This window comes from Miscanthus floridulus, chromosome 18 (genome assembly GCF_019320115.1).
Source record: "Miscanthus floridulus cultivar M001 chromosome 18, ASM1932011v1, whole genome shotgun sequence".
Taxonomy (NCBI): domain Eukaryota; kingdom Viridiplantae; phylum Streptophyta; class Magnoliopsida; order Poales; family Poaceae; genus Miscanthus; species Miscanthus floridulus.
The window spans coordinates 106,563,182-106,577,712 of NC_089597.1; the positions used below are offsets into that span (position 1 = coordinate 106,563,182).

A 14,531-nucleotide genomic window follows, 5' to 3' on the forward strand; every position below is an offset into this window, starting at 1 on the left:
AGAATGTTGTTAAGATGAATTTCACTAGTAGGGGAACGCAAAATGCTATGACCAACATGACCTATCTCCATACCTGCCCCATTAGCAGTATGCACCTCTTCGTTGCTGGTGTCCTTTTGTCACAGATGGTCAGTTTCTCGAGTTCACCGGTGACATGATCTATGGCACCTGAGTCCGACTAACTAGTTGCTGCCGTCCCCATATGACGTGGTTGCTGAAACCACACTTTTCTGGGGAGGGCTAGTGAAGGACGCATCGAAACATTTGTAGCACTGAATCACTGAATGATGGTGTGGCCCTCCTTGATGTAGAGCTGGTAGATGATGCTAGAAGACACACTGCCTTAAGCACGTTCGCCGCTGCGTCCTCCCTTCTGGCCACGCCCTGAGCCATAGCCACCACCACGGCCATGAGAATTGTTGCGGAGGACTGAGATCCCCCGCTGTGGAGCTCCATCCTCTGCTCAGAACTAACAAGTTGAGGGTATAACTCACTGACCGAGATGGGTTCAACCCGAGCGGCCATGACAGAGACCACCAGATTGAAGTCAAGGTCATGCTCCTTGTCTTCAAGCTTCCTCGCTGCAAACCATCTCATCTGCAAGGGCCTTCATCTTGGTGAAGTATTCGTTGATGGAGGATGCCCTTTGGACGCCGTGGAGAGTGCCATACATGTGCTGATGACGCAAGCTCGAGACTCAGAGGCGAACATCCCCACGATCGCTGCCCATGCCGCGGCAGTAGTCTCTGCAGATGAGACTTGCGATAGAATATCTCGCAAGAGCGATGGCAATAGATAGCTGAGGACTTGCTGATCCTTGGCCACCCAAACCTCATACTCCGAGTTCTTGTCATCCTCTATGAATCCAGCGAGTTGTGCTCCCGTCAGCACGAAGAGGACCTGAGCCTGCCACATCTGATGATTGTTGCGGGAGAGCTTCTCGGTCACGAGAAAACCGAGCAAGGGAGAAGCAGACGCAGCGAGGACGATGGGAATGCCATGGATGAGTTCCATTAGGACATTGGTTCTAATTACCATGTGAAAATGGGTGGAACTAGTTGTGAAGGACTGAGCAGGTGACCAGAGGGGGGTGAATGGGAACCAAATCAAATTTTCTTTCCGACGAGATTGTGCATTGTCCCAACAAAATCCCAAAGTGCTCACCAACTCTAAATCTTCCAAGCGAGTCCAGGCAGGCCAACTGGTGATCGAATGAACCCACAAAATACTCAGAGCAACTAGCGGAAGCAACACGGAAGCAACAGAGCCGAACAAGCAGTGATGGAGGCGAAAACGCAACACAGCAGCAACACCTCCTAGGAAAATTGGCTTAGCCGATTTTGTTGTGCCCCTCTGAGGAAACAGCCTAGCCGGGTGGGAGAGGCAGCTTAGCCGGTTTGATGAACCAACTTAGCTGGTTTGATGAACTGGCTTCACCATGTATGTGCTAACCGTCCACGGTCAGTCCTCTAGCCCTCTGTTCCTCGGTCTAAGCCTCCACATCCGTCCTTCACCGCTCCTGGTCCATCGGCACAAACTCGTTTGACCTTCGACCATCTTAGCACTCAACACCTGCACATCACAAGACAACAGACATGTTGCACACACTTCACTCACGCCATGGTTAGTCTCAAAACTAAACTAAAGCTCGATCATCTCGTGACAATCACTCACCAGTCATCACACATGGGCACATATCAACCATGTGTTCGCAAGTTGCCTATTCTGAAGGCTCGGTTGCGTGTTATATGGACCAGGAACAGCCCCTGGCGTGGCTTGTACCACCCCTTATATCTCGACCTCCCCTTATATCTCGAGGTAGGTCGGGTACATGACGGTTTGGGGGAGTTGAGCCTATGGTCTACATGGGCCGGAGTCCAGGAGCGTCTTGCAGCGGCGTCGTGTGGACCATGGCGATGTCGTGGAGCCGAAGAAGCTATGGGCGTCGTCCGGCTGCTCTGTTCTGACACGCTGAGTGTCAGGCTGTGTCGGCTTGGACCAGCCACCACTAGGTGCACCTTCTGGAGGTTTCTTGGTGGTGAAGGCGGCTGGCTTGAGGGGTTGACGTGCGGGACTGGGAGTGCCCGAGCCCCTGAAGCCAGAGGAGGAGTTTGTCTTCTTGCGTCGCGCCCCGTGTGTGACCTTCTCGGAGGAGTGGTTGACAAAGCCGTGCCTGTGGGGCAGCGCTGGGGAGCCCCCTGAGCCTTGGTGGCTCGGGGCGCCCCCTGAGCCTTGGTGGCTTGGGGCGCCCCTGTCGTGCCCGGGCCTTGGCTGGCGCCGAAGACCGGGAGGGAGCCAAGGATCGAGTCCATGCTTCCGTCGATCGGGAGCCTGAGGCTCGGGCGAGCCCCCGAGTTCCAAGCAGAGGCGGCGGGCGTGCTCGGACTCGGTCTGATTCCTTTGCCGGAGTGTACGCGCGAGCGTACCCGATGGGTATAGCCCCCGAGCCCCCAGGCGATCCTGAAAGGGTCGGTCGGGGGGTCTCTCGGTCGGAAACCTTTGATCCCGAGGCTTAACATACCCCTACGTTAGGATCTCGTCACCGAGATACAACAGTATAGATACATCTATAACAAACTATCTACCTTGGATTACAAGACATGGATAACACGTATCTTAACAGACAAACTAGTCCTTGACACGTCAGCAACTAACTTCTTATCGACTTTAATCGAAGATTAGAATTACATTTTGTTATGGGTCCACAATGGAAATCACAAAACTCAATATTTAATTGTACCAATGCATGTATCGTATGATATATTTACATGTTAATATTTCTATGCTTTGCGACGGGAGAATAAATCTCTCAAGATTGTATTTTAAATTTGATACGGGCTTAATAGGATATTGTCGGATTAGCGCCAACATTAGCTTATATTATGGATGCCATATTCATTGTAAAATAAACTATAGCTTTAAAATTTTATAGAAAAGGATAAAACATAAATAGCTATATATCATTTTGATCCTGTTTACCATGAACGTTTGATAGCTTTTCTCCTGTTAAAACGCGCGAGCATATTTGCTAGTTATCTCGTAATAGTAGAACCACCCATTCGATTGTGGCATTGTTCACAGCAGATGTGTAATATTTTTTTTCTCGAAAAAATATGATTTTATATGGAAGGTGACAATATACAATCCTGTGAAGTTTTAACTCGATTCCATTTGTAAGATGTGAGAAGGGCGGGCCTGGTGCAAGCGGTAGAGTCTTACCGCCTGTGACCGGAAGGTCCCGGGTTCGAGTCGCGGTCTCCTCGCATTGCACAGGCGAGGGTAAGGCTTGCCACTGACACCCTTCCCCAGACCCCGCACAGAGCGGGAGCTCTCTGCACTGGGTACGCCCATTTGTAAGATGTGAAATTTGCATGCCCTTATTTTTATTTTCCTTTTGAGGTACTGTTGAACCATGGAAATACAAACTATCTGTTGCGTCACTAATCGACCTGCAAATTTGCATTTCAGATTTCTGCAGGATACTCCAAATCCAACAACCCTCATGACTTATTATTCAAAATGCACGATTTAGTCCATGAACTTGCAAGGTCAGTTGCTGTTGAGGAAGTAGCCATTTGTGATGCCAATCATGGAAGCTCCGGTGCTAAAAAGGACATCTGTCGGTACATGTTGTTCTCGAATTTCGAAGATGGACACCTAAAATGCAAAGATATGCCTTTGAAGGCAAGAGCTATTCATTTTAGTGACTGCACAGGATATCAGCCTTCAAGGGATGCCTTTTCAGTAACTAAATGGTTGCGTGTCTTGGACTTGTCAAGCATGCAAATTGTGGAGCTACCCAGGTCTATGAGAAACCTGCATCACCTGCAAGTATTAAATCTGTCAGAAAATACCAGTCTCGTAAAGCTCCATAGTCCCACTTCCATCTGTGACTTTCAGAAGCTACGCTATTTGGATATACATGGCTGCTCGAATCTTAGAGAGCTACCAGATAACATTCACATACTCCAAGATCTGGTACACCTTGATCTATCAGGATGTACCAGCCTACAGAAGCTACCTTCACGATTTGGAGAGCTGCAAATGCTTTCGTTCCTGAACTTATCATGTTCACAGCTTGAGATGCTACCGGACACTTTCAGTCAACTGGAAAATTTGGAATATTTGAATCTGTCCTTCTGCTCCAAGCTTAAGCAACTGCATACTCTGTCATTCAAGAGAATGAAGGGACTTCTTTATCTTAATATGTCTGGTTGTACCTGGCTTGAGGCGCTTCCTGAGTTTTATGGCGACAATGATGGCTGCCTGAACCTGGTGATTTTGGATTTATCTGACTGTGATAGACTTATTAACCTTTCTGAATCTTTTGCCAGACTAAATAAACTCCGGTTCCTGAGCTTATCTGGCTGTTCTCGCATTCAGAACATTATTCACTTTCTTGGTAAATTTGTGAAGTTGGAGTACCTAAACCTGTCAGGTGTTCCATTATCAGGATTTGATGTGATAAAAGATTCTGAAGCTCCAAGCTCCTCTACAGGGCATGCCTCTGGTTTTTCTGGCGAGGACTTGAGCCTGAAAATGCTCAATGGGATAATTAAAAACATGCCTCGTCTTGAGTATCTGTCGGCAGGAGGGCTGTCGCTGTTCTCAAAAGAAGGCATTTCTGAGGACTTCCTAACCTTGCCGGATTTTGTTGTCTCAACAAGAAGCGGTGGCAACTCCAGCAATATTACCCTTCTTCAGAACATCCTCGATCCAACACACCGTGAACTTAATATCAGATGTCTTGAGGCTGTGATATCTGCGGAAGAAGCAGCGATGATCGAACTGGGCAGGAAACATCGGCTTGCTTCTTTGAGTCTGGAGTGGTCCTCGTCAGAATGGTATACACCAAGTGAACCTACAGTGAAGACAATGGCTGTTCTCGAACACCTGCAGCCTCATCGAAATTTAAAGCATCTCGCTATAAAGGGCTACAACCACAGTATGTTTCCTCGTTGGCTTATGGGGATACGTTATACACTCCCAAATCTGGTCAAACTTGTGTTGTCTGATCTTGTATCATGTGACCATCTTCCTACTCCAGCAAATCTATCAAGCATAGAAGAGCTTGAAATTCGAAATATGCCCCTACTTAAGAAAGCATGTTTGTTACCATCCAAAAATCTAAAGCGACTGTCGCTGGTTGCACTAGCAAGTGGATTCACCTTGAGATTTATTCAGGATACAAACACAAATTGTCAGGGGATACATGACATGGATATAGATCATGCAGAAGAATCTGAGACCCCAGATGTAGCTAGGACACAGTCTTGTGATCTTTCTCAAGAGAATAGAGAAACAGAGCAGGCGATAATGAAAGGGAATAAGAGGAAAAATGCAGGTGTAAGATTTTTACCAGCTATAGGCTTTAAAAGGAAAGCAAAGATGTTAGATTTGCCTGTATCTTCGCCCACACCATCTGCAGCCAAAGAAACAGTCCCTACCCTTTGCTGTCTGAAGATAGAATACTGCCAAGATCTGAAGCTGTATTCGAGCATCAACTGTGACGAGTACTTCATCAACGAGAGTAAAGTTGAGTTCATCACAGATACGGGGTCATCAGCTCCCATATTGGCACGTAAGATGCATTTCAAAAACTGTTCACATGAAACTGCTACGTTGCTACAGGATGTACATATCAGGACCGATGAACTAGTGATTGATGGTTGTGACAAGAATTTTTTGAAGACCTTTGCCAAATCCAAGATACGCAATAATGCCCTTGATCTTTTCAATAAGGAACCTTTGAAGTTTGCCATCGAAACCATGGAGGAATTTTACGAGAGATTTTATCTTCAACACAAAGCCATCCAGAAACTGAAGATAACAAACTCTGAGGAATTTGATCTTGAATATATGCCATCCATTCCATCACTACAGGAGCTTGAATTTGATTGCGTGAACAAGATTCCTATTGATACTTATGATTATTTAGGGTGCATAATGGATAAGTTGAAAAGAAAACGAATGTATAAATTGAAGAAAATTACTTCATCATCACGCGAGAATTGCTTGTACACAAACCCTGGGGAAGTTCTATCATTGGCTATTCCTCACACTCTACATATCAAGATTGTTAATGAGGTAATTTCTCTTGGCCGTGCTTCGGTTCTCCTCTTTTAGAAAAAAAAGGATTGAAAAATAGGCAAGGTTGATAACGGTCTAACTGTGTATCTTCCTTCACAGGCAATGCATTTAGCTGATTTTCGCCTTCTCCATGAAAATGTAGACTTTGGAATCACAGAGCTATGTCTTGCAAACCTTCAGCTTGTTAAGAAAGCCACGGAAGTTGACCCTAGAGAGTTGGCCAGATATGACCAGCTCCACAGGTTGTATTTGAGATGGTCCAGACAACCTGACGATCAGGCTGATAATGCACACACTAATTTTGATCAAGGGTTATCTAAAATTGATACTGACGATTCTGCAGTTCTCCAAAGACTCCAACCTCATGCAAACCTAGCAGTGCTTGAGATAAGAGGTTATCAGGGTGCCACATTTTGTGCATGGATGAGCAATGCCAATCTCTATGTTCCAAATCTTGTGAAGATTAAGCTCATTGGCTTGCCAAGATGTGAACGTCTCCCGTCACTAGGGCAGCTAGCAAATCTGGAAGAACTGCACATTTCAGACATGCCTAATATCCGAGAAATGGGTACTAGTTTTTATGGAGGCAAGCACCCCTTCCGGAGACTGAGGGAACTTCATATTGATGGGATGGAAAATTTGGAGGTGTGGTCCACGAATTTGGAGCCACCTGCTGGACAAATGTCTTGGAATGACGACGAACAGCAGTTGCAAGGAGACGAAATATTTCCTTCCCTTAAACACCTCATCGTAATGGGATGCCCAAGGTTGACGCTTGACTCAGGTTTTCAAGGTTGCATAAGGCGTATAATTGAATCATGCAGTGAGGTACATTTATCACCTGGAAAATTTATTGGGTCAGGAAAATTTTCTAGACTTCTTGATGCAGAAACAAATATCCTTGGCTTCTCTGGTGGTTTAGAGCTTCTCCGACATGGCATCAACCTGAGTAAATTGACTATTAAATCCAACAGTGATCTGATCACCTTACCAGGGGGCATCCAGAAGTGTCAAAACCTTAGGAGCTTGCAGATATTGGACTGTTGGAATTTTTCTGTGCTTCCCAATTGGTTGGGGGATCTGACGTCTCTCGAGGAGCTAGAAGTTCACGCTCCCAAATTGCAGTGCTTGCCTCATGCCATCAAGGGTATGACCTCCTTGAAGACATTGACTCTTGAGCAATGTAATTATAAACTGCGTGAGCGATGCAGCATTTCAGGAGAAGACTACGACAAGCGCATCAAAGTACAGGTAATATGCCCTGCTTTTAGTTACCACTAGTTCCTAAACCCGTGGTTTGAAGAGATATAAGTATTAGAAATTTATATATAAGTTATAATGACTGAAAAGATGGTCAGAAAGGGACAATGAGAGCCTACAAAAATTGTCGTAACTAAATCAACTCCGAGCTGCAACAGGACTATTGCTAACCAGTGGCCAAACAACCAAGCAACTGAAGCTAAAAAGGAGTCAAACTACCGTAGCTAGATAGGGACCTAACACAGTTCCGAGAGAATAAACTAGCACTATGGTCTGCACAGATACTGCAGATAGCTAGCTTTTTATTATAAAATTTGGATTTTAATGCTCTTTTTATTTGGATTTTTTAATGCTCTTTTTTTAATATTGTTTGTAAATAGTATCGTGTCCTTGTTTTATTGTAAAGGTTCACCCTTCATATGCGCAGGGCATACATCACCACGAACACTATAGGGATTTGCTATGTTACTCTCAAATGACTATGGACCGTTGATCTAAGTGCTTTTTAATATATATTACCTCCTAGGAGGAAATGGAAGAAATATATTTCTTATTTTAGAAAATAGGCAAAATATCTTGTGATTGGATTTGTTAGCTCTAATGTGATTGATAATGATCGATCTCATGCATGGGTAGAGATATATTACCTCCTAGGAGGAAATGGAAGAAATATATTTCTTATTTTATTTAATTATTTATTTTTGAAACAAAGGCAGGAGCTCTGTCACTCAATTAAGACGAAAGAAATTTTATGTACAAGAAGGCTAGCCCGACAAGATGCCAAACAAGGCACTCGGGGGGCTAACCACCCACACGACGTGGCCGAGCACAAACACGACATATTGCCATGGGTCATAGTTGCCGAGCATGGAAGCAATGCTGCTAACAGCTCCGACTTCCCATGGCAGGCCACACCAACTGCCACCCATCGACGGGCCCGAAGCAACCGGTCGCAACCGGTCATCGCTGCCAAGCTCAAACCCCGCGAAGAGCAGCTCTGACTTCCAGACACGAAGTCCTACCTTGCCATCAGCGGTTCGAAGCCACGACGATCATCCAAATGCAACGCCTTCAGGAAGGGAGCGACGACAATGGCGCTGCCATCGCACGTCCAAAGTGGACCGGGTTTTCACCCTTGGATGACAATACTAGAGGGGGAAACACGACGCCCCCAACAGGGAAGCGGCACCCACCGGCGGCGTCGTCACCAAGGTCTTCAACCAAGAACCCTCTAGCATGAACATCGGCCCAATAGCCGGACCCCTTGCCAGCCATCACCGTCGTCGTCGTTGTCCCGCCGCCCCCATTGAAGCCCTTTCAGAGGGGCATCGACGCGCCGGCTGCACGGAGCAGCCGCACGGCTGCGTCGGCCGCCACCCACTCCAACCGGGCGCACGAAGAGCCAGACCTAGCTCCGCCACTCGTGTAACACCGCCGCACGACCACCGTCGCCGGCTCTGGCAACAGTCGTCGTCGCTGTCGACTTCCACCGCCGGCAGCCACGAGGCGCGTGCCCCGACCACCGCGGCCGCCACGCCCTGCACTAGGGGCGCCGAATCCAGCCGCTAGGCCACGAACCCGGCGCCCCATCCGACGCCGCCACCTCCATCTTGACCAATGTTGCCGCGGCTTGGCCGCAGCCGGTCCAGAAGACGGCCATGCACTGCCACCCCAAGGGGCAAAAGCAGATCTGGCCCGGCCGTAGCTGGCCACGGCCACAGCAGCCCCCGCCAGGCCATGCGCAGCCGCCAGGCCGTGAAGGAAAGGGACAGGCGAAGAATAGGAGAGAAGCCCTGCCACCACCCCCATGCCTGCACAACCACTGGCCGCTGCCGCCAACTGCCGCCGGAAATTTCTAGCCGGGGCCGACCACCAGGGCTCCAGATCCGGCCACCCAGGCACCGGATTCGGCCGCCCGGGCCCCATACCGGCTGTCCTGGCCAACTCCGCCGTCGTCGCCAAGGATCTGGAGGAGGGGACAAGCGGAGGAGGATAGGAGCCCCGCCGCCGTCCCCATGCGCCTGCCCAGGCATCGGCTAGCGTCGCCACAGCCGCGGCAGCCACCCCGTCGAGCTCCACTTAGCTCGCGCAGAGGGAGGGTCGGCCAGCTCGCTGCCGCGTGCGCCACCGAAAAGCGAGGGAGGGAGGCCCCGCCGCCACCATCTTGGTCGGTCGAAAGGCCCTGCCGGCAGCCAACTCCGGCGGCGGCGCGGCGAGGGAAGGGGAGAGAAGGGTGGTGGCTAGGGTTTTGGGAGGGGCCGCCCATGTCGCCCGCATGGGGATGGCACGGGGGCTGAAGCTCGAGATTTCTAACTGCGTCTTCTTATTTTAGAAAATAGGCAAAATATCTTGTGATTGGATTTGTTAGCTCTAATGTGATTGATAATGATCGATCTCATGCATGGGTGGATCTATTGATTAGACCTAGGTCCAATATGTGAGTGTGTAAACATGTGTTTTTTATGGATTGGATACGATGTTACAATTTTTTTATATTTTCTAAATGCAACAATACGATGTCTTCTTTAATGGAACAAAATTCAAAAACAATTATTATGAAAAACGGCTTAAGGTAAAATTGTATATCTCTAAGGCAATTTTTATTTTCATAGAAGAATAATAAGATTCTTTATAAAAGCCGTCCTATGGTTATGCTTTTTCAAATGTCATTCGAGTTTATGTTTGGAAGAATTGTATTTTGTCATGTAATTTCTTAGCATACATGCTTCAGTAAAATCCAATTTTCCTTAACAAAATTTATACTCAAATTTAGGTTTTATTTGAAATTTAATTAAAACATTCAGAACAAGCTCAAAATTTTTATGGACGTTAAAGACAGTAGACATGTGTCATGGAAATTTCGAGCTGTTAATTAGAACGACGCTAGTGCCGCACGTCCACTTCCGCATCTGTTAATTAGACTTTCGTCCTTTCCCTATTCACGTTCAATAAATAAGACACTCATCCATCAGTCACGGTAATAAGCACATATTGATCCTAGCAATATAGCCTTCCATGTGCTGCATGTTGGTTACCATATTAATTGTACGTAATACCTTCATATAACGAGTAAACATACATGGTAAATGATCAATAAGATATTCTTTTCCTTGGATTTCTTTTTCTTTTTCTAGGTTTTTAGTTATTTAATTACTTCATAATTTCAAAAATCAATGGCTGTGATTGATTCGGGCTATTTACTTCCTACTCCCCCCATTCTAAATTATAAGTTGCTTTGACTTTTTTGGTGCATCCATTTTGCTATAATACGTCTGGATACATAGCAAAATAGATGAACAAAAAAAGTCAAAGTGACTTATAATTTGGAACAGAGGGAGTACAAGTTATAATTGGAGTACCACAGCAAGGCCCAACACTATATACGTTTGTCGTCGATAAACTTTTTATCTTAAAGCTGTTGTATCTTGCTTCATTTTTTTTCTCACTCCTATCCCATGGCTATGGCATTTATGCCAATAATGAGGGGGTTTATGGCAAGGCTCCTCTGGAGGAGCCAGAGCCGTTTTGAAATTTGTGGCTCCTCCAAAACAGCTCTAGCTCTTTTGTTTTTCACTGAAAACGGCTGCTCCTCCAAAGCGTTTGGTAGGGCTCCTCCGGAGGAGCCGGAGCCGGAGCAAGGAAGAGCCCTACCAAACAGTCTCTAAAATTATGCATCCCTTACTATCCTTTTTGAGAGGCCCATTACTAACTAAACCTTTTCACAAACTGTTCAACTACTTGCCCCCTTCTAACTTTCAAATATGGATTCACAGTTGCTTCCCCCTTCCCCCAAATATAGCCACAAACTCTACTATATATCTCGACTCTTCCCTCGATCATAATGCTTTCCAGTCATCATGCCAAGATCAGTCGACACTCAAGTCTTTTGAAAGAAACCGTGGAACCGACACCGGTGATCTATTGATCTCAAATATGATTAGAGAGTCGCAACAAAAATACATCAAAAATACAAACTGGTCTCTCCAAGATTCTTTGAATGACTTATAATTTAGAACGGAGGGAGTAGTTACCAATTATCTTTATTCCTTACTTGATATTAAACCGGTTTCATACACTACTAGCCCAGCATCGGTTGCCGGATGGTTTACATGAAAGCTGTCTTAGCACATAGGGATGGGTTTACATCTTATGCACCCCAGCTTGACAATAATTGCAGGATGTTTCACTTTTTTTTTTTGGTCTTTGTTTTACTGAAATAGCAGGGCCTCGAGGTTCTCATCTGGTCATCAATTGGCATGGCTCTTTTGGAAAAAACTACGAGTCGCCAGCTTATTGAACTAAACATTAAGGATCTTCAACATCTATCAAGCTTAGAAGCTGAGAAAATCAATTTGGTGGGTAAAGAGGAGCTACAGCTGTTGAGTCTGGAGTGGAGTTCAAAATGCGATATGATCGATAACGTTGCGCTAGAAAAGCTCCGGCCTCATCAAAACCTTAGAAGGCTTTGCATAAAGAACTACCCCATCAATGCTGGTTTTCCTTGTTGGATGCAGTCGCTTCCAAATCTTGTGATCATGGATCTTTCTAACGTTCAAGCTGGACATCTCCATCTAGATCATTTACAAAGTCTTGAAGATCTGCATGTTTCGTCAGTCTCTTCTTGTGTAGAGCTTCTTGACTATGCCACCAGATCATTGATACGCATCTCTAGCGCGCAACCGCATAAAAAACTCAGAAGAGTGACCATGGCAAGGGTAGGGAAGTTAGTGTGGGAATCCTCGTGCCTGCCCTCCGAGAATCTATTTCCTGGACTTGAATATTTGGAGATAGATTGTTGTTGGGACGTGATATTCGAGCCATCAATCCCTAGGAGCGCCAGGTATATAATATCAGGAAGTGAAATGCTCACAAGGACATGGTTATTTAGGTGCCCATCTTTCAAGCAAGTCATGGGGCTATCCACATCTGCACCATCCAAATTGGAAATCAAGTACATTGGAAAGTTATCTAGTGGACAATCATTGGATTCTCTTCGACAACTCGACTGTGAAGAATTAACTGTTGACACCTGCAGCAGTCCTGTCCCGTTGCCAGAGTGCATTTGGGCCTGGAAATCCCTCCGTAAGCTGGAGATATTGAACTGTGAGAACATGGAGACACTGCCAGAATGGTTGGGAGATATGGCCTCTCTCCGTGAGCTCAAAGTAGAGACCCACTGGGCGATGAAAACTCTGCCTCCGTGCATCGGGAGGCTTACATCTTTGCAGGCCTTGACACTATTAAAATGCACAAAAAAGTTTAAGCAAAGATGTAGCGAGGGAGGAGATGATTGGAGCAAGATAAAGCACATTGACAATATAATCGTAGAAGAGATGAGGCGATGAGAAATATTGGTATTGCTGCGCTCGAAGATTGATGAGGAAGTACAGAGGCTCATGGATGGAGGACCACCGCCAAGCCTGACTGCGTGGTGTGCATCAAGATCTCCACTGATGCAAACACGAGGGAGATGATATCCCCTGGTGCTCTTGCATTGTGGTGCTCAGACCTCTTATTGTCTGATTTTTTAGTCCACTCCACTGTCGAGCTCCACTCTGGAGTTCTTCCGCTCATTTATGTTGTTCAGGTTGGTAAATTCTGTTTCTTTTTTTTTTTTTGGCAACAAACTAAAAATCACTGTAAATTCTTGACATGTTCTGTCGTTTGCGTTCAGATTGCCATCTCTGCATTCAGCACTGGAGGAGCCTTGGACAACGTGTGAAATACATGTGAGGTAAAATCTTAAAGAAAGTAGCTCCTGATTTGTCTGATTCCTCATAAATAAACCTTACAGTGTAACGTTTATGCAAGAAAAGGTTTTAGCATCTAGCATAGAGAAGTATCACTTAACTTGAACAATGATGTGCCTTCCTTTGTTCTTAGTGTATTGCAATGCTGTTGTGCTTAAGCATCATGCTATCACCTACAGGCTCGAAGTTTGGACAAGGGTTGTTCTACAGCAGTCGCCAATTCTTGAGGATCTGTCATCTTCACTCCTTGCATGCATGGAGATGTTGCTTACTCCGGCCGATCCATCCAGATGAACTAGTGTCTCCTGCTTTCACCATTGATTGTACCTGCGTATAGAGCAAGTTAATGAACTGTGGCATATGCTGCAACAATGGCGTTTCTTCGGGGGGAGAAAAATGGTGCAACAAGCTAGGCACCAGCATGCCTATGAGCCTATCAAGGTCACTGCTGACCGGTCTGTACAACCCAACGCTTAGTCAGGATAATTGTTCTTTGCTACGGAAGGGAATAACTTGGCCCAAATTCTATCGAATTGTAACAATGATTAAACTCGCAGAAAATATTGACGGTTAGATTTGATTAATACACCTACTGAGCAGCAGCAGCAGCAGTAGTATGGGGCACTGTGAATGTCCGTTGCAGTCAACAGGCATAACCAACCCATACTCCCAGAGTTCTGTATTCGGTATTTTGATTACGGAGGTTTTTCAGGACAGGATATGTCCTTCCAAACAAATGTCGCACCTATCAGGGCCAGGGGTATTGGGCCAAGGTAGATCGATCACCTCACTGGTCCTGACTCCTGAGAGTGGCAGCGGATCATCCGATTCTAAATTCGAAACTTGACCATTGGTTTGTTTGGTTTGAGAAACGAAAAGTATTACTCCCTCCGTTTCATTTTATCTGGCGTAAGTTAGAATGACACGGTCTCCTAGATTACACTTTGACCATTCATTTGCTTTATATTATATTATTTATGCTTATAAACTTATAATCATTGGATAGTATAATTCGTTACAAATCTAAGCATATAAAATTCGTATTATAATAGTTAAATATTATTAGCCTAATTATTGGTCAAAGTTTTTAAAGTTTAAATCTTGATATACGTGTGCGCCAGACAAAATGGAACGGAGGCAGTAGTCCCATAGAGCCCGTCAGCTAGTGTCGACAAGTGCGCTGAATCTTCGTTGCTGTAACAGGCCATGAGATTTTGATGAGACCGAATCAAAGAAAAAGATTCGGCTTCTTCGATGATGACTGAGTTTTATCAAGTTTTCAGGCCCTGATTCCATGTATATGCAAATATTGTTTGTTACGTGATGAACTAAACAGGCTCCATTTCAGAGTTTACAGTTGTAGGTGACAAGGTGAAAACGGAAATTCACCCGAAGGGTAGGATAAGAGACGCAGAAAGCACACCTTACTAT

The 14,531-nt window shown here is 45.7% G+C and overlaps 1 protein-coding gene across 1 annotated transcript in view; it reads left to right on the top strand.

Moving 5' to 3' along the window:
• Positions 1–13,747, top strand: part of LOC136520381 (uncharacterized) — a 28,074-nt gene extending 14,327 nt beyond the window's left edge. The window contains exons 4-8 of the mRNA XM_066513884.1: positions 3,469–6,087; positions 6,190–7,341; positions 11,571–12,937; positions 13,025–13,084; positions 13,280–13,747. Coding sequence (XP_066369981.1) covers positions 3,469–6,087; positions 6,190–7,341; positions 11,571–12,695 — 4,896 coding nt within the window. The 3' untranslated portion in view covers positions 12,696–12,937; positions 13,025–13,084; positions 13,280–13,747. The remainder of the gene's footprint in view (positions 1–3,468; positions 6,088–6,189; positions 7,342–11,570; positions 12,938–13,024; positions 13,085–13,279) is intronic.
• The last annotated feature ends 784 nt before the right edge of the window (positions 13,748–14,531 follow it).